The following is a 26312-nucleotide window of genomic DNA, read 5'->3' on the forward strand; positions in this document are numbered from 1 at the left end:
GTTACATGAATCAAATGGTTAAAAAACAATGCATTTGGTAAAATATATGGGACGAACAAAGTCTGCGCTACTGTGAGCGCAATGCGATAGTCTGGATTATCTTATCCTTATGAATGCTGGATAATACAAGTCACAAGTTCAGATGGTTAGTTTGGCACAAGCAGTAATGGTAAAATTTAGGGTTAAAGGTGTTCGGCAGCACTGGAGACCCCGAAATTTGAGCCCACTGTGTTCTGTCTGCACAGGGCTGCAAAGATGCCATATATATGAGCATATCCGCGCTCGAGATTCAGCCTCTATACCCCGACGGCAAGGGGATATTGTGTAAGAGGGAGATAGATAGTCGGCACTATGTGCCTCTTATCTGATCGGTTGGTGCTAGATACATGATGCACGTGGTGTACGTGGCGGCGCCGGAGACCCTCCGAATCTGTGCCTCTCTACCCCGAGGGCACGAGGAAAGCTGTGAGAGGGAGATGGGAGTCCGGAAGATGGAAGTCCGGTACTGTGGGTCTCTTGTCTGCTTTGTAGCGCCTCTGCTGAGGTAGTAGGGTGTTACAGGTTGTCCCAATACTTATGCAAGTATAAAGTCTTGGACCAGACGCATTTTGGGGAGCCTTGTCCCCTTTTTCAATGGTGAGGATATAAAAGACTGAGTGAACATGGCTGGAAACTGCAGCCTTATATAACAAGTTCAAGATGGATAAAAACTACGGTTTTGGATTTTTCCCAGGAAGTATAGGCTAATTAGGCCTGCTGTGGTTATTTAGACACAGACAAGAAAAACATGGAAAATAGACAAAGATAAAGGAAAGTCAGAAGATAGGGGAATAGACATAATAAGTATAGAATGAAGAGGTTAGATAATGTATATGTGTAGATTTAGATAAGTTGACATGATGTGGACAATAAAAAAAGAAAAAAAATGAACAATAAAAAATGAAATATAAAGACTTTTTATAGTGTCTCAAACGAGAAGAAAGATGTTTCAAGTATTGCCATATGAATTAGCTAGATGTTTGATTAGGAGTGATGGAATCTCTATATGTGTATGGGGATCATACTATTATCTGTGTTAACAAGAACTATGTGTTAGTCTGATAATAAAATTATGTGAAATTGTGTATAATTGGAAAGCAGATGCCAATGGCTATAAGGGTAAAAGAGCGAGTTTATGTGTAAAAATCTTTATCTAAAAAACTTTAAAAAAAAAAATACATTTCCCCTTTCCTTCTTCTTTCATAATAAAAATTTCCCAAAATTTCCCAAACTTTAAAAAAACTCTTTAAAAAAAATTCTTATAAAAAAACTTGTATAAAAATCTACAAAAGATATCTTAGATGCTGAAAATGAGCCTGATAAATGAGGCATATTTATTGGGAACTATTTATAAAAAACCAAATAATTTGATTTCGGCATTCAGACCTTTGGGTTCGAGGCCACCACATTCATAAATTTTTCTCGCCTCTGCCCTGGACATTTGTAGGACAAAATTGCCCAACTCTCCAATTTTTTTTAACTGTTTTGATTGCTGCGAAGGTACAACACAAAAAACACCCCTTATCGGCCCATTTTCATACACATCACAACTCGGATCCATCAGATCTTACCTTCGCAGCAATCCAAATATTTGATTCAGCGCATCCACTACGTCATCACGCCTGGCTGAAAATGCGTGAATCCTGACAGCAAGACCAGAGAGCGTATCACGATACCCAGGGAGATCGCGCGCATCTCCGCACAGGCTCGCGTGCCGGCCATATTGGATGAGGGAAAATGGGAGATATCGATGCTGCATATGCGAACTTGTGCCCATAATAAACTTAAATAATGCATATATAGTGGAGCAGATAGAAACAATGGCAACACACCAATACCGGCAAATTCAGTCTTTATTTATCCAGATTTCATGTGGTAACATAGACACTGAGGCGGGGAGCTGTAATGATGTTAGCAGGAGCTAGGAGTCAGTGCGACAGCTGTTTCCTACGTCATCACGTACTTCATCAGGCGTCTGACATCAGAGGATGCAGGTAAGGTTAAATCCCCTTTTCCTCTCATTAATTAGGCTACACCTGTCTCTGTGCAATTCACATTCAAAATAAAACAAAACACTCAAAGAAATACAAAAAAGCTAAATTATGATTACAAAAACTAGCTCAGGACATGGCCCATAGGACCGAGCGCATCAAGTTTTAAAATCCACTTCGGTTCACATTCTAGGAGCAGGTTATTCCTGTTCCCCCCTGTGAGCGGCATATGAACTATTTCGAGCCCCGCAAACCTCAGCACTGTACCATCATTGTTGGGAATTTCTTTCATGTGTGTTATTAATATGGGGGCTCCATGTCCTGTTTTGAGAGAGTATAAATTCTCCCTAATTCTAATTTGTAAATGTCTGACTGTTAACGCAAAAATAACCCATATACAACATGAGTACTCTGGCATGTTATGAGTCTGTTCCAAACATAGATGTATCCACTAGTTTCACAACTGAACTTATTTTCAGACTACAGTGATTGCAAGTTCCGCAGGGATAATTTCCTTTTGGAGCAATATCTGTTAACCAATGGCAATTTTCTATCATCTTAACCGCTTAAAAAATCATAACTCTTTCAATTTTGCACCTAAAAATCCATATGATGGCTAATTTTTTGCACCGCCAATTCTACTTTGTAATGACCTCAGTCATTTTACCCAAATATCTATGGCGAAACGGAAAAAAAATCATTGTGAGACAAAATTGAGAAAAAAACGCCATTTTGTAAATTTTGGAGGCTTCTGTTTCTACGCCGTAAATTTTTCGGTAAAAATTACACATTATCTTTATTCTGTAGGTCCATACGGTTAAAATGATATCCTACTTATATAGGTTTGATTTTGTCGTACTTCTGAAAAAAATCATAACTACATGCAGGAAAATGTATACGTTTAAAATTGTCATTTTGTGACCCCTATAACTTTTTTATTTTTCCGCGTATGGGGCAGTATAAGGGCTCATTTTTTGCGCAGTGATCTGATGTTTTTAGCAGTATCATTTTTTTATTGATTGGACTCATTAATCGCTTTTTATAATATAAAAAGTGACCAAAAATACACTATTTTGGACTTTGAAATTTTTTTGCGCATACGCCATTGACCGCGCAGTTTAATTAATTATATATTTTTACAATTCGGACATTTCCGATACCACATATGTTTATTTTTATTAACACTGTTTTGTTTTTTTTTTTACGGGAAAAAGGGGGTGATTCAAACTTTTATTAGGGGAGGGGTTAAATGATCTTTATGCACTTTTTTTTTACACTTTTGTTTCACTTTTTTTTTTTGCAATGTTAAAGCTCCCATAGGGGGCTATAACACTGCACACCCTGATCTTTTACATTGATCACTGGTTTCTCATAGGAAACAAGTGAATAATGATTCTGCCGCTTGACTGCTCATGTCTGGATCTCAGGCACTGAGCAGTCATTCGGCGATCGGATACCAGGAGGCAAGGTAGGAGACCCTCCTCGTGTCCCAAAGCTGTTCGGGATGCCGCGATTTCGCCACGGACATCCCGAACAGCCCCCTGAGCTAACCGGCATGGTTTTACTTTCACTTTAGACGCGGCGTTCAACTTTGAACGCCATGTCCAAAGGGTTAATAGCGCACGACACAGCGATCAGTGCCGCGCACTATTAGCCAGGGGTCCCGGCCATTGTTAGAGGCCGGGCCCGACCCGCTATGATGCAGGGCCACGCCGCGTTATAGAACGGGAGCGGACTCAGGGCGTACAGGTACACCATTGGGCCTAAACAGGTTAATTCTTGTAGCTTGTTTAAATTTTTCTCCTATCGTGGTGTTTTTTCTGTATGTTGTTAGGGGTTTTCTACATGTAATTTCTTGTAATTCTTGATCCGCTTCTAGCATGTACCAGTTCCTTCTTATCGCACTAGCTATGGTCTTATTCATGTTGCTATTGCTGAATGCAAGGGAGTATCTTATTTCATTTTTATTTACTCTACTTTTTTCTTCTAATAATTTATTTCTGGGAATACTATTTGCTTTATTGAAACCTTCATCAATAATTTTTTCTGGATATTCTCTTTCCTTGAGTCTATTTTTTTATTCAAAGGCTTGTTCTGTGTATGTTTCCTGACTGTTATTTATTCTTTTTAGTCACAAAAATTTGAATATGGGATGCTTTTTTTTAACATGAACTGGGTGCGAGCTCACATAATGTAATAGCATATTTTTTGCTGTGTGTTTTGAAACCCTTTGTTTTTAATTGACCCTGTTCTATGTATATTGTTATGTTTAGAAAATCTAGTTGCATATTGCCCCAGACACTCGTAAATAAAATATTGTCTGTATTAATATCATTAAGGTACGAAATTTGAAAATTAATCTTCCTCGCCTTCCCACACTATTAGGATATCATCCACAAAATGTAGGATGGTTTTAATATTTTTAATGAAAGGGTTATTTTCTGAAAAGATGTATTTGCATTCAAACATGGCGAGAAATTAATTTGTGTAAATACAGGAGACCGGAGTGCCCATGGCAGTACCTTTTGTCTGCCTGTACCATTTCTCGCCATGTTTGAACGCATTATTATTGAGAATAAATGACAGTGCATCACAGTTAAAGTTAACAAAATCCGGGGACTTATCCGTGAATTACAGCAAATGCCATCATGGGGGATGCGGGTGTACAGACTCTCCACATCAATTGATGCTAAATGGTACGTGTCATTCCATACAAATGTATCTAAATGTTGCAATAAATCACCAGTATCCTTCAAATATGTAGGAGAATGTTTGAGGAGTGGTCTCAGGGAAATTTTACACTTTAAAGGAGGGAATACATCTAAGTTCTGACCACAGGTTCAACCAGGCAGTTCAATTGACCTGTTTGGAAGAGCGGTGGTAAAAGAGGTAAAAGCCTTAGTATACCCGGGTGTGAAGGAGAAAAAAAGGGCCCTTAAATGGTTAAAAAGTAGACCCGACCTGATAGTCAGTAGGGCTGATAAAGGAAGTGGAACAGTAGTAATGTCCTCTGAATATGTTGCATTTGAAAGCAATCGTCAACTTAATAATATAGCCACATATGAAATGTTAAATGCAAACCCCACTCCCCGTATACTGAAAAATGTATGATCTTTTTTAAGAATTCAAGTTGAAAAAGGATTAATCTCCCACAAAACTGCGGAATGGCTAATACCTGAATTCCCAAGGTTCCCCAAATGGTACTTTTTACCAAAAATGTACATGTCACAGAGCCAACCTCCAGGGTGACCCATTGTCACCGGGATTGGCTCTATGACTGAAGCTTATCAGAATATACTGACTGGTTACTGAGAGCACTCCTAAAACATACTCCTACATATCTGAAGGATACTGGTGATTTATTGCAACATTTAGATACATTTGTATGGAATGACATGTATTATTTAGCATCAATTGATATGGAGAGCCTGTACACCCAGGATTTGCTGTCATTCACGGATAAGTCTCCGGGTTTTGTTAACTTTACTTGTGATGCACTGTCATTTCTTCTCAATAATAATGCGTTCAAACATGGCGAGAAATGGTACAGGCAGACAATTGGTACTGCCCTGGGCACTCCGGTCTCCTGTACTTACGCAAATTTATTTCTCGCCATGTTTGAACGCAAATACATCTTTTCAGAAAATAACACTTTCATTAAAAATATTAAAACCATCCTACGTTTTGTAGATGATATCCTAATAGTGTGGGAAGCCGAGGAAGATTCATTTTCAAATTTCGTACAATACCTTAACAATATTAATACAGAAAATATGTTATTTACTAGTGTCTGGGGCAATATGCAACTAGATTTTCTAGACGTAACAATATACATAGAACAGGGTCAATTAATAACAAAGGGGTTTAAAAAAAACAGCAAAAAATATGCTATTACATTATGCGGGCTCACACCCAGTTTATGTTTAAAAAAAAGCATCCCATATTCACAATTTTTTAGACTAAAAAGAATAAATAACAGTCAGGAAACATACACAGAACAAGCTTTTGAATTAAAAAATTGACTCAAGGAACGAGAATATCCAGAAAAAATAATTGATGAAGGTTTCAATAAAGCAAATAGTATTCCCATAAATAAATTATTAGAAGAAAAAAGTAGAGTAAATAAAAACGAAAAAAGATTCTCCTTTGCATTCGGCAATAGGAACATGAACAAAACCATAGCTAGTGCGATAAGAAGGAGCTGGTACATGCTAGAAGCGGATCAAGAATTACAAGAAATTACATGTAGAAAACCCCTAATAACATACAGAAAAAACACCACGATAGGAGAAAAATTATAACAAGCTGCAATTAAAAAGAAAGAAACTAGCGATTGGTTGACAGATATCACTGTAGTCTGAAAATAGCCAAAAAAGTTGTGAAACTGGGTGGATACACCCATGTTCAGAACAGACTCATAACATGCCGGAGTACTCATGTTGTATATGCGTTAATTTGTCCTTGTGGACTGTTTTACATCGGCAAAACAGTCAGACAATTACAAATTAGAATTAGGGAGCAGTTATACTCTCCCAAAACAGGAGATGGAGGGAACAGGAATAACCTGCTCCTACAATGTGAAGCGAAGTGGATTTTAAAACTTGATGCTCTCGGTCCTATGGGCCCAATCGATAGAAATGATCTGAGCTTGTTTTTGTAATCAAAATGTTGCTTTTTTGTATTTCTTTGAGTGTTTTGTTATATTTTGAATGTGAATTGCACAGAGACAGGTGTAGCCTAATTAATGAGTGGCAAAGGGGATTTAACCTTACCTGCATCCTCTGATGTCAGACTCCTGATGAAGTACGTGATGACGTAGGAAACAGCTGTCGCACTGACTCTTAGCTCCTGCTAACATCATTACAGCTCCCCGCCTCAGTGTCTATGTTACCAGGCCCGTCGCTACAGGACAGGCAAACAAAGCAATTGCTTGGGGCCCCGAGCTGGCCTGGGGCCCGGGGAGGGGCGGTGCTTGTCCTGCCGGGCCGTCCTCCTGCCCCCATCCCGGTTTGGCAGCTTGCCCTGTCGGCCGGCCGGGCCAGCAGTGCGAGAGCCTGGAGCGGGACGGGAGGCAGAGACTAAAGCCCCTCCTGTCCTGTAGCATGGTGGAGCGGGAGCTGTCAGCTGTCCCGCTCCACCATTCCCTCACCTTTCTCTTGCGCTGCTCCGTTCACGCAGTGTGAGTTGCGGGGACGCCATCCACGGCAGGGCAGCGCGATGACGTCACACCATCGTGCCGGCGCCCGGAGATCACGTCCCCGCGGCTCACACTGCAAGAACAGAGCAGGTGAGAGCTGCTCGGGCACTATGGTACAGGGCAATTATTAAAACGGGGGGGCATTATACGTGAGGGGCACATGACAGGGGGGCATTATATGTGGGGGGCACAGGACAGGGGGGTATTAGAAGTCAGGGGCACATGTCAGGGGGGCATTAGAAGTCAGGGGCACATGTCAGGGTGCATTATATGCGAGGGGCACATGACAGGGGGGCATTAGAAGTCAGGGGCACATGTCAGGGTGCATTATATGTGAGGGGCACATGACAAGGCCCCCCCTGTCATGTGCCCATATAATGTACCCCTGTCATGTGCCCCTGACATATAATGCCCCCCGTCATGTGCCCCTCATATATAATACCCCCTGTCCCTTGCCCCCCCCCCACATATAATGCCCCCCTGACATGTGCCCCTCACTTATAATAACCCCTGTCCGGTGCCCCTCACATATAATGCCCCGTCTTGTTCCCCTCACATATAATGCCCCCTGTCCTGCCCCCTCAGGGGGCATTACACGTGAGGGGCACATGACATGGGGCATTATATGTGAGGGGCACAGGACAGGGGTTATTATAAGTGAGGGGCACATGTCAGGGGGCATTATATGGGCACATGACAGGGGGGCATTATATGGACACATGACAGGGGGGGCATGTCATGTGCCCCTCACATATAATGCCCCATGTGGGGAAGGGGTCTCCATGTCTATTTTGCTTGGGGCCCCCCAATTCCTTCAAACAGCCCTGCATGTGTATCATTGCCACTTTACAATATCATGTGTGACAGCCTTGGGGTTATGTGTAGGGTCTGCTGGTTCTTGTAGTTCTCCTCTCAGCACTAGAAACACGGTTATGTCACCAGTGCCTTGAGGGGTTTCTGGAGCCCAACTGCACTCTTTAGACTTTCCACATAGTTATCAATGAAGGGCCAGCATTAAGGTTGTAGTATGTGGCGGGTTCCCCTGGGTCATCCAGGTACTGTATCTGGTTGGTGGATGTTGTGATCCCAAGATGGGGTAGGTGATTCCAGACACAAGGAGACAAGGAGAAGTTGCTATGAGTCTTCACTGGGAGATTGCAAAACCTCCAATACCTCCCCATTGTGATGGGGTGTGAAAGGGTTACACATGCATAAAAGAGGTGCTGCTGTTACAGTGTGTCACTAGTCCTTATTGTTACTGATTATTTATTGTTGCTGGCTGTTGCTTCCCTGAGGTGGTGTGTAAATGTCCAGGGTTGTCTCAAAGAGGTTATTCCTTAGGCTAAGTTTCCACTTGGTTTTTTTTCTGGCAGTTTTTGGAAAACTGCCACTGCAGTTTTTGAGCCAAAGTCAGAAGTGGATACATAAGGAAGGAGAAGTATAAGACCTTCCTTTATATGTCCTATTCCTTTCGAAGAAATTTTTGGCTTTGGCTCAAAAACTGCCGTGGCAGTTTTCCAAAAACTGCCAGAAAAAAAATCAAGTGGACAGTTTTTCTCCTTGGTAGAAGCACTTGACCTCAATCGGCCCTGGGTTACAATGGCCTGACTAGGCCTATTCCTCAGAGGGGAAGCAGCTAGTAAGACATGTTCTCTCTGACTCTATTGAAAGCGATATTCAGAGATTATACATCTTTTCCCCTATCTAAAGGATAGGGGATAAGATGTATGATCGCAGGGGTACCACTGCTGGGGACCCCCACAATCTCGGTGCAGCCCCCTGGGTGCTGCCTCCGAGACGGGGACATGACATCACTGCCAGGCCCCCTAGTGATGTCATATTATGCCCCCTCCATTCACTTCTATTGGAGGGGGGTGGCCGTGACATCTCTGTCTCGGAAGCAGCGCCCGCCACAGAATGCTGGGAGCTGCACCTAGATCGTGAGGGTCCCCAGCGGCGGGACCCCTGCAATCCCCTATCCTTTGGATAGGGGATAATATGTATAAACCTGGAATACCACTTTAACTCTGATCTCCAGTTATTCAGTGCAAAGTAAAAACGTATAAGTTTTTCCCTTATGGAACCGTATACATGTGCGTTTCCCATTGACATCCATGTTAAAAAAACGTATGCGGTTGCAGTACGGTTTTTAAACCGGAGTCAAAACCGTGGTTGACCACGATTTTGTCTACGGTTTAAAAACCGTACTGCAACCGCATAGGTTTTTTTAACATTGACGTCAATGGGAAATGCACATGTATGCGGTTCCATACGGGAAGAACTTTTACGTTTTTACTTTGCACATGCGCATTTGCATCCTAAAGTCCCCACCCAAAAAATTTCAAAAACTTATGGTTTTTTTTTCTATAAAACCTGACGGAACTGTATGCACTTTTAAAAACAGTATACTGTTTAAAAACGCATACGGTTTACTTTTTTCCATACTGTTTCGTCCGTTTTTTTGCCATTAGGTTTTCTTTAGAAAAACGGATCGAAAACAGTATGGCAAAAACGTGATGTGAACCCAGCCTAACACCCATGTACACACTTCTACACCCCTCTGTCACCAATGTACGCTCCTCTACACCCCTCTGTCACCCATATACAGTGGTCCCTCGAGTTACGATGGCCCCGACATACGTTTTTTTCTCAGAGGCCATCGTATGTTGAAGTAAGTATCGACATAACGATACTTTTTGCGGGCCATCACTATGATTTTACTTACCGGTGCGGGCTGAGGGGCTGCGGGGCGTCGTGGTGCGGGTTGCCATGGTGCGGGGTGCCGTTGTGCGGGTTGCCGGGGTGCCGTGCTGCGGGATGCCGTTGCACCGGAGTCCTCCTCTTGATGCTTCTAGGCGAATCCGCAGTCATGTGACGATGTGAGGAGCTGGTGAGTCTGACTTAGTAGCTCACTCACGTGGCGGAGTCATTAACTCCTCACCCTGTGGCAGCGTTAATGCTGCCGCAGGGTGAGGGGTTAACGCTACCACTGCCATGGGGTGAGGGGTTAACTTTACCCATCATCCCATGGCAGTGGCAGCGATAACCCCCTCTCCCCAGGACATAACAGCAGAGACCCCAGGCCTGGGCACAAGGCCCCCAGGCCTTGGCCAAAGACCCTTAGGCCCCGGCAAAGGACCCCCAGGCCTGGGCAAAGGACCCCCAGGCCTGGGCAAAAGACCCCCAGGCACAAAGTCCCCCACCCCAGGCCTGGGCCAAAACTCCCCAGGCCTGGGCCAAATACCCCCAGGCCTGGGCAAAGGACTCCCATGCCTGGGTAAAAGACCCCCAGGCCTGGGCAAAAGACTCCCAGGCCTGGGCACAAAGCCACCCAGGCCCGGGCCAAAAAACCCCAGGCCTGGGCACAAATACCCCCACCCCAGGCCTGGGCACAAAGCCCCCCACCCCAGGCCTGGGCACAAATCTCCCCCACCCCAGGCCTGGGCACAAAGCACCCCAGGCCTGGGCACAAATCTCCCCTACCCCAGGCCTGGGCACAAAGCACCCCAGGCCTGGGCACACATCCCCCCCCCCCAAGGCCTGGGCACAAATCCCCCCACCCCAGGCCTGGGCACAAAGCCCCCCAGGCCTGGGCACAAATCTCCCCCACCCCAGGCCTGGGCACAAATCCCCCCAGGCCTGGGTACAAATCCCCCCAGGCCTGGGCACAAATCCCCCAACCCCAGGCCTGGGCACAAAGCCCCCCACCCCAGGCCTGGTCACAAATCCCCCCAGGCCTGGGCACAAAGCCCCCCACCCCAGGCCTGGGCACAAATCTCCCCCACCCCAGGCCTGGGCACAAAGCACCCCAGGCCTGGGCACAAATCTCCCCTACCCCAGGCCTGGGCACAAAGCACCCCAGGCCTGGGCACACATCCCCCACCCCAGGCCTGGGCACAAATCCCCCCACCCCAGGCCTGGGCACAAAGCCCCCCAGGCCTGGGCACAAATCTCCCCCACCCCAGGCCTGGGCACAAATCCCCCCAGGCCTGGGCACAAATCCCCCCAGGCCTGGGCACAAATCCCCCAACCCCAGGCCTGGGCACAAAGCCCCCCACCCCAGGCCTGGTCACAAATCCCCCCAGGCCTGGGCACAAATCCCCCCAGCAGCACCAGAAGGACAGGAACAGACTCTTCCATCCTTCCAGAAGTTGACCAGTTTACCGGTTTCCAGTTGCACCAGTTTACAGTTGTACCATTTTCAAGTTGCATCCTTCTAAAATGTGATTAAACTGTAAGGACATGGTTTATCTGTACTTTGTGTGGTTATTTTTTCTTACTTTGGGTTGAAATTTCATGGACTCAGGAACCAATTACCAGTTTTCCATAGAGATATGTACTCAACATATGATGGTCTCGGGGCTCCAGAACCAATTACGAGTTTTCCATAGACATATGTACTCAACATATGATGGTTTCAACATATGAAGGTCCTCTCGGAACCAATTACCATCATATGTTGAGGGACCACTGTACACTCCTCTACACCCCTCTGCTACCCATATACACTCTTCTACACCCATCTGTCACCCCTGTACACTCCTCTACACCCCTCTGTCACCCACGTATGAGCTTAATAGGTTTGTTTTGCAGGTTTAACGGTGAAGAGTTGTGGCTGGAAGAAATTGTCATGATGGCGGGACCAGATGGAGAAGAAAAGGGAACGACGCTGATTAGAGAAGACGTCATTTGTGAGTTGCTGCACTGTAATCTACATATTGCGCTTTTCCCTTTTATTTAATTTTTTTTGCTCACCAAACTCGGTAGGGGTGCCCCGCAAAAAAAATTTGGAAACATTGTGTGATAGCCCTTGGGGGGTGTTGGTAGAGGGGGCATTGTTTATGTAAATGAGGGGTTAATGTTAACCCTATAGTTCGTGACGCCAGGCTGAGGGCTAATATGCTGAGGTAATTCTCCGGCTTATCGCCGCCCTTCCCAGTAACGATAGGTGCATATATAAAAATGACTGAAGGTCCACAAGGTACTTGAACTTGAACAAACTTTACTGAATGGCTTGCGGTACATCCAATGCACAATAACAGTCTCAGGAATACAGTCTCTATATCAGTGTTTCCCAACCTTTTTCGGGTCTGGGCACACCTCGGAAATTTTTTTTTCCACGGGGCACCGCCACCGCTACCAAGAAAAAAAAAAAAAAACAAGGAAAAAACGGTAAAAAACGCAATGCACTATATCTATTTATCAGTGGGCATGTAGTTTAAAGTGCTGCTTTATACAGCAACTCACCAATGATGTCTTCTCTAATTTGCATCGCTGCCTTCTCTTCTCCATCTGGTCTGGGCCATCATCACGATTTCTTCCACACACAATTCTTCACAGTTAAACCTGCAAAACAAACCTATTGGGCGCCAAACTTTTTTTTCTTTTTTTTTACATGGGTGATAGAGGGGTGTAGAGGGGTGGACATGGGTGACAGAGGGGTTTAGAGGGGTGTAGAGGAGTGTACAGAGGGGTGTAGAGGAGTGTACAGAGGGGTGTAGAGGAGCGTACATGGGTGACGGGTGTAGAGGAGCGTACATGGGTGACAGTGGTGTAGAGGAGCGTACATGGGTGACAGGGGTATAGAGGAGCGTACATGGGTGACAGGGGTATAGAGGAGCATACATGGGTGACAGGGGTATAGAGGAGCATACATGGGTGACAGGGGTATAGAGGAGCATACAGGGGTGACATGGGTGTAGAGGAGCGTACATGGGTGACAGGGGTGTAGGAGTGTACAGAGGGGTTTAGAGGAGTGTACATGAGTGACACATGGGTGTACATGGGTGACAGAGGGGTGTAGAGGAGTGTACATGGGTGACAGAGGGGTATAGAGGAGTGTACATGAGTGACAGAGGGGTATAGAGGAGTGTACATGGGTGACAGATGGGTGTACATGGGTGACAGAAGGGTGTAGAGGAGTGTACATGGGTGACAGATGGGTGTACATGGGTGAAAGAGGGGTGTAGAGGAGTGTACATGGGTGACAGATGGGTGTACATGGGTGACAGAGGGGTGTAGAGGAGTGTACATGAGTGACAGGGAAGGGTGGACATGAGTGACAGGGAAGGGTGCACATGAGTGACAGGGAAGGGTGGACATGGGTGACAGGGAGGGTGGACATGGATGACAGGGAGGGTGGACATGGGTGACAGGGTAGGTGGACATGGGTGACAGGGTAGGTGGACATGGGTGACAGAGGGGTTTAGAGGGGTGTAGAGGAGTGTACAGAGGGGTGTAGAGGAGTGTACAGAGGGGTGTAGAGGAGCGTACATGGGTGACGGGTGTAGAGGAGCGTACATGGGTGACAGTGGTGTAGAGGAGCGTACATGGGTGACAGGGGTATAGAGGAGCGTACATGGGTGACAGGGGTATAGAGGAGCATACATGGGTGACAGGGGTATAGAGGAGCATACATGGGTGACAGGGGTATAGAGGAGCATACAGGGGTGACATGGGTGTAGAGGAGCGTACATGGGTGACAGGGGTGTAGGAGTGTACAGAGGGGTTTAGAGGAGTGTACATGAGTGACACATGGGTGTACATGGGTGACAGAGGGGTGTAGAGGAGTGTACATGGGTGACAGAGGGGTATAGAGGAGTGTACATGAGTGACAGAGGGGTATAGAGGAGTGTACATGGGTGACAGATGGGTGTACATGGGTGACAGAAGGGTGTAGAGGAGTGTACATGGGTGACAGATGGGTGTACATGGGTGAAAGAGGGGTGTAGAGGAGTGTACATGGGTGACAGATGGGTGTACATGGGTGACAGAGGGGTGTAGAGGAGTGTACATGAGTGACAGGGAAGGGTGGACATGAGTGACAGGGAAGGGTGCACATGAGTGACAGGGAAGGGTGGACATGGGTGACAGGGAGGGTGGACATGGATGACAGGGAGGGTGGACATGGGTGACAGGGTAGGTGGACATGGGTGACAGGGTAGGTGGACATGGGTGACAGGGAGGGATTACATGGGTGACAGGGAGGGATTACATGGGTGACAGGGAGGGATTACATGGGTGATAGAGATGGACAAGGCGGACATGGCTGACAGGGGGGGTGGACATGGGTGACTGGGGGGGGTGGACATGGGTGACAGGGAGGGTGGACATGGGTGACAGGGTAGGTGGACATGGGTGACAGGGAGGGATTACATGGGTGACAGGGAGGGATTACATGGGTGACAGGGAGGGATTACATGGATGACAGGGGGTGGACATGGGTGATAGAGATGGACAGGGAGGTGGACAAGGCGGACATGGATGACAGGGGGGGTGGACATGGGTGACAGGGGGGGTGGACATGGGTGACAGGGGGGGTGGACATGGGTGACTGAGGGGGTGGACATGGGTGACTGAGGGGGTGGACATGGGTGACGGGGGGGTGGACATGGGTGACAGGGGGGGATTACATGGGTGACAGGGAGGGATTACATGGGTGACAGGGGGGGGATTACATGGGTGACAGGGTGGGATGACATGGGTGACAGGGAGGGATTACATGGGTGACAGGGGGGGTGGACATGGGTGATAGAGATGGACAGGGAGGTGGACAAGGCGGACATGGCTGACAGGGGGGGTGGACATGGGTGACTGGGGGGGTGGACATGGGTGACTGGGGGGGGTGGACATGGGTGACAGGGAGGGTGGACATGGGTGACAGGGAGGGATTACATGGGTGACAGGGAGGGATTACATGGGTGACAGGGGGGGTGGACATGAGTGATAGAGATGGACAGGGAGGTGGACAAGGCGGACATGGCTGACAGGGGGGGTGGACATGGGTGACTGGGGGGGGTGCACATGGGTGACAGGGAGGGTGGACATGGGTGACAGGAAGGGATTACATGGATGACAGGGAGGGATTACATGGGTGAAAGGGAGGGATTACATGGGTGACAGGGGGGGTGGACATGGGTGATAGAGATGGACAGGGAGGTGGACAAGGTGGACATGGCTGACAGGGGGGGTGGACATGGGTGACAGGGAGGGTGGACATGGGTGACAGGGAGGGTGGACATGGGTGACAGGGAGGGATTACATGGGTGACAGGGAGGGATTACATGGGTGACAGGGGGGTGGACATGGGTGATAGAGATGGACAGGGAGGTAGACAAGGCAGACATGGCTGACAGGGGGGATGGACATGAGTGATGGGGGGGGCTGGGGGGGTAGAGGATGTACCTGGGTGACGGTGGGGGGATTTAGACAGGGTTGAGAAGGTGAACAGAGGGGTGGAAAGGGTACGGTACCTTAAGAAAGCCGGCTCGCGCAGCTTGCAGTTCCACAGGAGGCACTGGAGTCCGGCGCAGGTGCAGCTCGTTCCCCCCAGGGCACCATTTTTGGCTCACTGCGCCGCAAGGGAGAGGGGGACGGAGGGGAACGCAGGAGACGGAGAGTGAAGGAGGGGGACGCGGGGGGACACAGGGAACAGAGGGGGAAGGAGGGGAACACGGGTTACGCGGCAGACGCAGGGGATGGAGGGGAACACAGGAGACGCAGGAGATGCAGGGGGACGCTGTGTGCGCAGTGCGCACGCAGACTTCCCTTCCCCCCTGCGCCGTCAGGCCGGGGCGGGACATTTAAAAAAAAATTATTGTAAAAAATAAAAAAATCACGGCAAAATCCTGCGGCACCACGGGTAGTGCTGAACGGCACACACGTGTGCCGCGGCACCGCGGTTGGGAATCACTGCTCTATATAGTGCAATGACTGACAGTTGTTGCGGACCTGGACTTTTAGACACAGTCTCTGAATTTAGGGAATATTTGCAGATCCGTCCTGATTTAGGGGTTAGATAAGGTTCAGTGATCATGCAGAGTGCTTGGGGATTGATACACTCTCAATTTAGAATCGATCAGCTGTTGCCGCAAGGCTCGGGCCTAACTCACTGCGGGATAGATCCTTCCTCGTCAGGAGCGCAGGAGCAAAGAGAAAGGGCAATGGCCGCCGCTCCCTTATATAGACAGGAGCAGGGCCGTTTTGGATTGGTCACAGTAACTGTCACTCACCGTTACAAGGAGTGATGGGTAGCACACGTCACAGGGACCTCCAAAGGTCCTTAAGCAGAAACCATAGAGTTCTCTCGATCACGTGACCCGCAGGTCCTGTCATGCTATATACAGGTAATTAACTATTTATAGACATTGATCTCATCATATTTACATGCATCCTAAATAAACTATTAGCTCAGTAACTATCTAGATGAGAGGTGACCAGGGGTGAACTAGACAATGGGGACCCCAACGTCCTAGGGACTCTGGCTAAGGGGAACCACACGCAGGTACCGGATAGGATAAGGTACCGGGACACCACAATTTTCCTACACATTACCAGCACACAGAAAAAAGTGTAGAAAAATGCTTCACTTACACTTACAATGATAAATGCCGGTCTTTATCTTGATTTAATAAAATATACTATTTTAATTGGCAGTGGTTATGCTTTGTTGTTCTCTGGTATATAGTATGTAGTAAGCTACACTGTGTCATACAACAGGGAGACCAAAGGCCGCACATACAGTTATGGTGATAGAGAAAAGGTTAAGACCAAGGGATCTATGTGAACTTGTATTGATAAAATACTGGAGAGAACAGGAACCATCAGAATCCAAGACACAATGAGATACTTGGGGTATTAGCCATATAGACACATGAATATAATACAGTGTTGTAATGTCCCCAGCTTCCTAACCATCATTATAAAGAAACACATATACAAATGGTGGCAGACACAGCCTTTATTGACAGCAAAGATGGTAGAAAATAAGGTAACAGTAGATACTGTCATGGATGTGGTTAGGGTATTAGGGTTTTTTTTCTCCTGTATGCCCTGAATAGCCTTTTACCCATGTGATTGTCCTCAGTCTGAATGATAATAGGATGATAATAATCTGACCATGCAGGACACACAAAGCTAAAATCATTAAAGATCTTGTGAGTTTTAGCTATGATCAGTGGCGTTGCTAGAGTTGGTGTCACCCGGTGCGGTAGAAAATGGTGTCACCCCCATACGTACCCCCTCCCCCCAGTAAGTTTTTAGCCTGTTGTGACAGACACCACTGTTGTAGCGCATTGTGAGAAATTCCAGTATAATAATCAGATATACCAGTTGCCACAGAATGGGAAAGTGTTAAAGAAGTTTTCACCATTGAAATATACAGCTCCCAGAATTTTCTTAAAGGGGTACTCCACTGGAAAACATTTACTTTTATATCAACTGGTGCCAGAAAGTTAAACAGATTTTTAAATTACTTCTATTTAAAATCTTAATACTTACAGTACTTATAAGCTGGTGTATGCTCCACAGGAAGTTGTGTAGTTCTTTCCAGTCTGACCACAGTGCTATTTGCTGACACCTCTGTCCATGTCAGGAACTGTCCATGTCAGGAACTGTCCAGAGGTGTCAGCACAGATCACTGTGGTCAGACAGAAAAGAAATTAAAAAAGAAAATAACTTCCTGTGAATCACTTATACAGCAGCTAATAAGTACTGGAAGGATTAAGATTTTTAAATAGAAGTAATTTACAAATCTGTTTAACTTTGTAGCACCAGCTGATTAAAAAAAATGTTTTCCAGTAGAGTACCCCTTTGAGCAGTGGTAAGGTTATGCTGGGAGTTGTAGTTTCACTGACCTAACTGTAGAACTGACAAGTGACTACAGCTCTGATAGGACATAGAGAGGAGAATGTACAATGATATCAGTGACTACAGGTGACGTCTTCTCTATAGTGAGGAGAATACACAATGATATCAGTGATTACAGGTGACATCTTCTCTATAGTGAGGAGAATACACAATGATATCAGTGATTACAGGTGACATCTTCTCTATAGTGAGGAGAATACACAGTGATATCAGTGACTACAGGTGACGTCTTCTCTATAGTGAGGAGAATACACAATGATATCAGTGACTACAGGTGACGTCTTCTCTATAATGAGGACAATACACAATGATATCAGTGATTACAGGTGACGTCTTCTCTATTGTGATGAGAATGTACAATCATATCAGTGACTACAGGTGACGTCTTCTCTATAGTGAGGAGAATACACAATGATATCAGTGACTACAGGTGACGTCTTCTCTATTGTGAGGAGAATACACAATGATATCAGTGACTACAGGTGACGTCTTCTCTATAGTGAGGAGAATACAAAATGATATCAGTGATTACAGGTGACGTCTTCTCTATAGTGAGGAGAATACAAAATGATATCAGTAACTACAGGTGACATCTTCTCTATAGTGAGGAGAATACAAAATGATATCAGTGACTACAGGTGACGTCTTCTCTATAGTGAGGAGAATACACAATGATATCAGTGATTACAGGTGACGTCTTCTCTATAGTGAGGAGAATACAAAATGATATCAGTGATTACAGGTGACGTCTTCTCTATAGTGAGGAGAATACACAATGATATCAGTGATTACAGGTGACGTCTTCTCTATAGTGAGGAGAATGTACAATGATATCAGTGATTACAGGTGACGTCTTCTCTATAGTGAGGAGAATACAAAATGATATCAGTGATTACAGGTGATGTCTTCTCTATAGTGAGGAGAATACACAATGATATCAGTGATTACAGGTGACGTCTTCTCTATAGAGAGGAGAATGTACAATGATATCAGTGACGTCTTCTCTATAGTGAGGGGAATACACAATGATATCAGTGATTACAGGCGACGTCTTCTCTATAGTCTTCCCTTATCTAATTCAGATGGTACATACCGCCAGGACTTGTTCCAGCTAAAACTTCTCTCTGCAGAATGTGACGCCCAGACGTCTCCTCACTATGTCAGCGGATTCTCATCCTCTATATGAAAACAATTATTATTATAAACCTGACAGGCACTGTATCCTCTAAATATAATACTGCTATACACTATACTCTTTGATTATAAACCTTCCATACACCATACCCACTGAATATAATATTATCACACACTGTACATTCTGAATATAATACCAACACATACTGTACCCTCTGAATATAAATCTGCCACATACTGTACCCACTGAATATAATACTACCACATACTGTACCCTCTGAATATAATACTACCACAAACTGCGCCCTCTGAATATAATACTACCACAAACTGCGCCCTCTGAATATAAATCTGCCACATACTGTACCCTCTGAATATAAATCTGCCACATACTGTACCCTCTGAATATAAATCTGCCACATACTGTACCCTCTGAATATAAATCTGCCACATACTGTACCCCTGAATATAATACCGCCACATACTGTACCCTCTGAATATAAATCTGCCACATACTGTACCCTCTGAATATAAATTTGCCACATACTGTACCCTCTGAATATAAATCTGCCACATACTGTACCCCTGAATATAATACCGCCACATACTGTACCCTCTGAATATAATACTTAGAGATGAGCGAACTTACAGTAAATTCAACTCATCACAAACTTCTCTGCTCAGCAGTTGATGACTTTTCCTGCATAAATTGGTTCAGCTTTCAGGTGCTCCCGTGGGCTGGAAAAGGTGGATACAGTCCTAGGAGACTCTTTCCTAGGGCTGTATCCACCATTTCCAGCCCACCGGAGCACCTGAGAGCTGAACTAATTTACGCAGGAAAAGTCATCAACTGCCGAGCCGAGAAGTTCGTGACGAATCGAATTTACTGTAACTTCACTCATCTCTAATAATACTACCACAAACTGCGCCCTCTGAATATAATACTACCACAAACTGCGCCCTCTGAATATAACGTTGCCATACAGTGCACCCTCTGAATATAATACTACCACAAACTGCGCCCTCTGAATATAACGTTGCCATACAGTGCACCCTCTGAATATAATACCACAACCACAGTAACACCCCTCAACATAGGTTAGCTGATGCTATTACCACGGGAGGGGGGTATTGGTGGTGTTGCTAGTGGATGATGGGGGTGCTACTACTGGGGGGGGTGTTGCTGGAGGATGATGAGGGTGCTACTGGCCATCCCCCCTGGCAGTATCACCCCCATCATCCATCCGCAGGATCATCCTCCTGGCAGGAGCACCTCCATCATCCACCATCAGGATCTGCTGATGGAGGTGCTGCTGGGGGGGGGGGGTGTTGCTGGTGGATGATGAGGGTGCTACTGCCAGGGGGGGGAGCATTAGGTAGGCAGCAGTGCCCCCACATTAGGTCGGTCGCAGTTTCCCCACATTAGGCAGCATAGATTCCCCACATTTGGTACCAGTTCCCCCACATTAGGGATGTACCAGTTACCCCACATTAGGGATGTACCAGTTACCCCACATTAGGTAGCAATTTCCCCACATTAGGTAGCATAGACTCCCCACAGGTAGCATAGACTCCGCACATCTGGTAGTAGTTTCCCCACATTAGGCAGGTTCCCCACAATGGGTCAAAGTCTCCCCACAATAGATCGCTGGTTATACCCCCCCCCCCCCCCCCCCCACACACACACACACACACACACAGTCAGAGAGACAGAACCACGCACAGAGTCACATACACACACACACACAGTCACACACACAGTCACACAAGCATAGATAGAGACAGACACACACAGTCACATACACACACACAGTCACACACATAGTCTCACACACACACAGTCTCACACACACACACAGTCACACACACATACACACACACAGTCACACACATAGTCTCACACACACAGTCTCACACACACAAGCATAGATAGAGACAGACAGAGAGACAGACATACACACTCACCCATCCAGCGCAGCGCTCCTTCTCACCGGGCGCCGTGCGAGTGACGTAACTCACGTCCTCCTGCGCGGCCATGCGGTGTGACGTCAGGCCGGCGCAGACGTGGGAGCGGAGGACGGGCACAGTGCTTGTGAAGGTGAGGGAGGGGGTGATGACGGACGGGCGCACCGCACACACAGCGCAGGGGGGGGGGTTTGGGGTGCTGACGGATGGGAGGCCGGTCGGGCACAGATGGGGGGGGGCGTCTTGGTGTCACCCCATTAGGTTGGTGTCACCCGGTGCGGGCCGCACCCCCCGCACCCGGGTCGCAACGCCACTGGCTATGATTTCCAATGGTTGTTCCACAAGTTGCCAAGTTTCTTCAGTAGAGATGTCGCGAATTGTTCGACGGCGAACAGTTCCCGGCGAATTTAGCATGTTCGCGTTTGCATCGTCGGGCGAACATATGTGAAGTTCGATCCGCCCCCTATACTTTAACATTGCAGTAAACTTTGACCCTGTGAGTCAGAGTCAGCAGACACATTACAGCCAATCAGCAGCAGTCCCTCCCTTCCAGACCCTCCTACCTCTTGCACAGATGCCATTTTAGCCTCATTCAGCCTGCTGCAAGCTTAGGTGGAGGGACAGAGAAGCTGCTCCTGATGTATAGGGAAAGCGATAGCTAGGTTGCTGCTAGGTGGTGTATTCAGGGTCCAGTTTACTTCTAAAGCACTAGTGTAACATCTGCTTTAAGGACAGCACCCAAAAAAGCCCTTTTTAGGGCTGAAAGATATCAGTCCTGGTTGGGAAGGAACCGCTGGTTAAAAGGGGTACTTCAGAATCAAACTTAAGTTCCTTCAAGCAACTAACTACTACAGTATTCAAAGGGCTGAAAGATATCAGTCCATGTGTCTTGAAACAGCTGGATGCGAGTTCTGTGCTCATGGCAGAGGTCACAGATTAGAAAAATTGGATACTTCTCTGTCGCTTGCAGGATCCGTGTTGGTGGTCAATCAGGTAAGAGACTTCAGGTGTGATAAAGAATTCAGTCTTTATTGCTTCATAAAGAACAGACAACGCGTTTCGAGCGATCACCCCTCTTCCCCACCCATGACCTGAGGAAGAGGGGTGATCCCTCGAAACGCGTTGTCTGTTCTTTATGAACCAATAAAGACTGAATTCTTTATCACACCTGAAGTCTCTTACCTGATTGACCACCAACACGGATCCTGCGAGCGCCAGAGAAGTATCCGATTTTTCTAATCTGTGACCTCTGCCATGAGCACAGAACTCGCATCTTGACTGAACCGCCTCGACTATCTCGAGAAACGGAAGGACACAGGCTGCCGCGGATCATCTCTTCTCCATACAAAGCCCACAACGGTGTCGCGCTCGCGGCGCGACACAATAAGGTGAGCAGTTTTCCATTCCCATTCCACCTGACTCTTGTCCCCACGAGGTAACAGGGTGCGCTGGTCCTTTGTTCCCTTCTGTTCCCTTCTCTTTTTCAATTTTGCAAAAGCTGGAGGCACCCTGGTTGGGAGGGAACCGCTGGTTAAAAGGGGTACTCCAGAATCAAACTTAAGTTCCTTCAAGCAACTAACTACTACAGTATTCAAAGGGCTGAAATATATCAGTCCGTGTGTTTTGCAACAGCTGGAGGCACCCTGATTGGGGACCACTTTTTAAAAGGGGAACTCCGCTGGCAAGCTTTTTTGCTCATTGTCACACTAGTGCAAATCACATTAGATGTGACAGTTGTGCAAGTTAAAAAAATATATATCTTTTTTGGCTGTTAAATAAAATCAGTCGTCACTGTCAGTTCATGTCACAGTTGCTAGTTTTTTTGCCTGCAGGGCAAATTGTGTCACCCTAGTGCAAATCACATTAGGTGTGATAGTTGTGCAAATAAAAAAAAAAAAACTTTTTTTTGGCTGTTAAATTAAATCAGTCGTCACTGTCAGTTCACATCACAGTTGCCATTTTTTTTGCCTGCAGGGCAAATTGTGTCACCCTAGTGCAAATCACATTAGGTGTGACAGTTGTGCAAGTTAAAAAAATATATATCTTTTTTGGCTGTTAAATAAAATCAGTCGTCACTGTCAGTTCACGTCACAGTTGCTAGTTTTTTTGCCTGCAGGGCAAATTGTGTCACCCTAGTGCAAATCACATTAGGTGTGATAGTTGTGCAAATAAAAAAAAAAAACCTTTTTTTTGGCTGTTAAATTAAATCAGTCGTCACTGTCAGTTCACATCACAGTTGCCATTTTTTTTGCCTGCAGGGCAAATTGTGTCACCCTAGTGCAAATCACATTAGGTGTGACAGTTGTGCAAATTTAAAAAAAATATATCTTTTTTGGCTGTTAAATAAAATCAGTCATCACTGTCAGTTCACGTCACAGTTGCCAGTTTTTTTGCCTGCAGGGCAAATTGTGTCACCCTAGTGCAAATCACATTAGGTGTGACAGTTGTGCAAATTTAACAAAAGAAAATCCTTTTTTGCCTGATAAATAAAATCAGTCATCACTGTCAGTTCACGTCACAGTTGCCATTTTTTTGCCTGCAGGGCAAATTGTGTCACCCTAGTGCAAATCACATTAGGTGTGACAGTTGTGCAAATGTAATCAAAAAAATGACAGGCAGAGGAAGGCCACCCCGCTGGGGCCGTCGTGGTGCTGGGATTCCACGTACCCTGAACCCCCAAAGTTCTGAGGAATTAGTTGACTGGCTATCACAAGACACCCAATCTACTACAGCTTCCGCTCGGAACCTTGACGCACAGTCCTCCTCCTCTAGCTTAGCTTCGGGCACCTCTCATGCTACCACTTGCCCGCCTGCCGCCACCACAACACTAGCACCACAGCAGCTTTACTTGATCAGTCAGAGGAGTTATTTACACATCAGTTTGAAGACATGAGTAATGCGCAACCATTATTGCCAGAGGATGTAGTTAACAGGGATATGTCTCAGTCAGGCAGCATTACACACATGGACGTACGGTGTGATGATGACGTTGTACCCACTGCTGCTTCCTTTCTTGAGGTGTCAGATAGCGGTGAAGTTGTTGATGATGACGATGTGTCCGTGGATGCCACGTGGGTGCCCGCTAGAAGAGAAGAAGAGGCTGAAAGTTCAGATGGGGAGACAGAGAGTAGGAGGAGACGAGTTGGAAGCAGGGGGAGGTCATCGCAAGGAGCTAGTGGCACAGTCAGACAGCATGCATCGGCATCCGGGGTCAGCCAGACGGGACGCCAATCAACGCATGCTGTTGCCACCACCAGAATGCTGTCATCGCAGAGCTCAGCAGTGTGGCATTTTTTTTGTGTGTCTGCCTCTGACAACAGCAAGGCCATTTGCAACCTGTGCCAGAAGAAACTGAGTCGTGGGAAGTCAAACACCCACCTAGACACAACTGCTTTGCGAAGGCACATGATGTCACATCACAAACGCCTATGGGATCAACATGTCAGTACAAGCAGCACACAAAGTCAAAGCCGCCATACTCCTCCTGGTCCAGCATCTTCAGCCAGGTCAACCACTGCTGCTCTCCTTGCCCCCTCTCAACCATCCGCCTCTCCGTCTCTCGCCTTGAGCAGTTCCTGCTCATCTGCCCACAGTCAGGTGTCTGTCAAGGAGATGTTTGAGCGCAAGAAGACAATGTCTCAAAGTCACCCCCTAGCCCGGCATCTGACAGCTGGCTTGTCGGAACTGCTAGCCCGCCAGCTTTAAATAATTTGTAGCCATTGGGACACCGCAGTGGAAGGTACCTGGCCGGAAACATTTTTGCACAAAAGGCAAACCCCAACCTATACTCCATTGTGCAAAAGGAAATTATGGCCAGTCTGGCACACAGTGTAGGGGCAAGGGTCCATCTGACCACTGATACCTGGTCTGCAAAGCATGATCAGGGCAGGTATATCACCTACACTGCGCATTGGGTAAAACTGGTGACGGCTGCCAAGCATGGAATGCGTGGCTCTGCAGAGGAGTTGGTGACACCGCCACGACTTGCAGGCAGGCCTGCTGCCACCTCCTCTACTCCTCCTACTCCATCCTCTTCCATAACATCCTCGGCCGAGTCCTCTTCCACTGCTGCGTCTTGCTCTACATCACCGGCACCTCCCCAGCTCCCCAGGTGCTATTCCCCATCCTGGATACGGCAGTGTCACGCCATCTTGGGGTTGACTTGCCTCACACAGCACCAGCGCTCCTGTTGGCCCTGAACGCACAGGTGGACCAGTGGCTGACTGGAGATCGGCAAGGTGGTTTGTGACAACGGAACAAATTTGTTGGCGGCATTGAGGTTGGGCAAGTTGACACGTGCATGGCACATGTGTGTAATCTGATTGTACAACGCTTTGTGCTCAAGTACCCAGGCTTACAGGATGTCCTGAAGTAATCCAGGAAGGTGTGTGGCCATTTCAGGCATTCCTACACGGCCATGGCGCACTTGTCAGATATCCAGCAGCGAAACAACATGCCAGTGAGGCGCTTGATTTGCGATAGCCCGACACGTTGGAATTCAACACTCCTAATGTTCGACCGCCTGCTCCAACAAGAAAAAGCCATCAACAAATATTTGTATGACCGGGGTGCTAGGAAATAATCTGCAGAGCTGGGAATTTTTTTGCCACGTTACTGGAGGCTCATGCGCAAAGCCTGTAGGCTCATGTGTCCTTTTGAGGAGGTGACAAACCTGGTCAGGCGCACCGAAGGCACCATCAGCGACATCATACCGTTTGTTTTCTTCCTGGAGCGTGCCCTGCGAAGAGTGCTGGATCAGGCAGTAGATGAGCGTGAAGAGGAAGAGTTGTGGACACCATCACCACCAGAAACAGCCTTATCAGCATTGCTTGCTGGACCTGCGGCAACGCTGGAAGAGTATTGTGAGGAAGAGGAGTCAGAGGAGGAATGTGGCTTTGAAGAGGAGGAGGAAGACCAACCACAGCAGGCATCCCAGGGTGCTTCTTGTCACCTATCTGGTTCCCGTGGTGTTGTACGTGGCTGGGGGGAAGAAGATTATACCTTCCCTGACATCACTGAGGACGAGGAACGGGACATGAGTCTTTCATGCTGTCGTGCCTGTTGAGGGACCCTCGTATAAAAAGGATGAAGGAGAACGACCTGTACTGGGTGTCCACGCTACTAGACCCCCGGTATAAACATAAAGTGCCTGACATGTTAACGCATTACAGCAAGGCGGAAAGGATTCAGCAGGTCCAAAATAAATTAAGAAGTATGCTGTACACAGCGTATAAGGGTCATGTCACTGCACAACAGGGATTTAACAGGGGAAGAGGTGAAAGTAATCCTCCCACGAACACGCCGGCAAGGACAGGATGCTGTACAGACATGCTGTTGAT

The 26312-nt window shown here is 46.9% G+C and overlaps 1 protein-coding gene across 1 annotated transcript in view; it reads left to right on the forward strand.

The window, feature by feature from the left end:
* Positions 1 to 11823: 11823 nt before the first annotated feature.
* Positions 11824 to 26312, forward strand: part of LOC130282112 (bone marrow proteoglycan-like) — a 54348-nt gene continuing 39859 nt past the window's right edge. The window contains exon 1 of the mRNA XM_056530016.1: positions 11824 to 11918. Within this exon, the coding sequence (XP_056385991.1) occupies positions 11858 to 11918 (61 nt within the window). The 5' untranslated portion in view covers positions 11824 to 11857. The remainder of the gene's footprint in view (positions 11919 to 26312) is intronic.

Source organism: Hyla sarda, chromosome 7 (genome assembly GCF_029499605.1).
Source record: "Hyla sarda isolate aHylSar1 chromosome 7, aHylSar1.hap1, whole genome shotgun sequence".
Lineage (NCBI taxonomy): Eukaryota > Metazoa > Chordata > Amphibia > Anura > Hylidae > Hyla > Hyla sarda.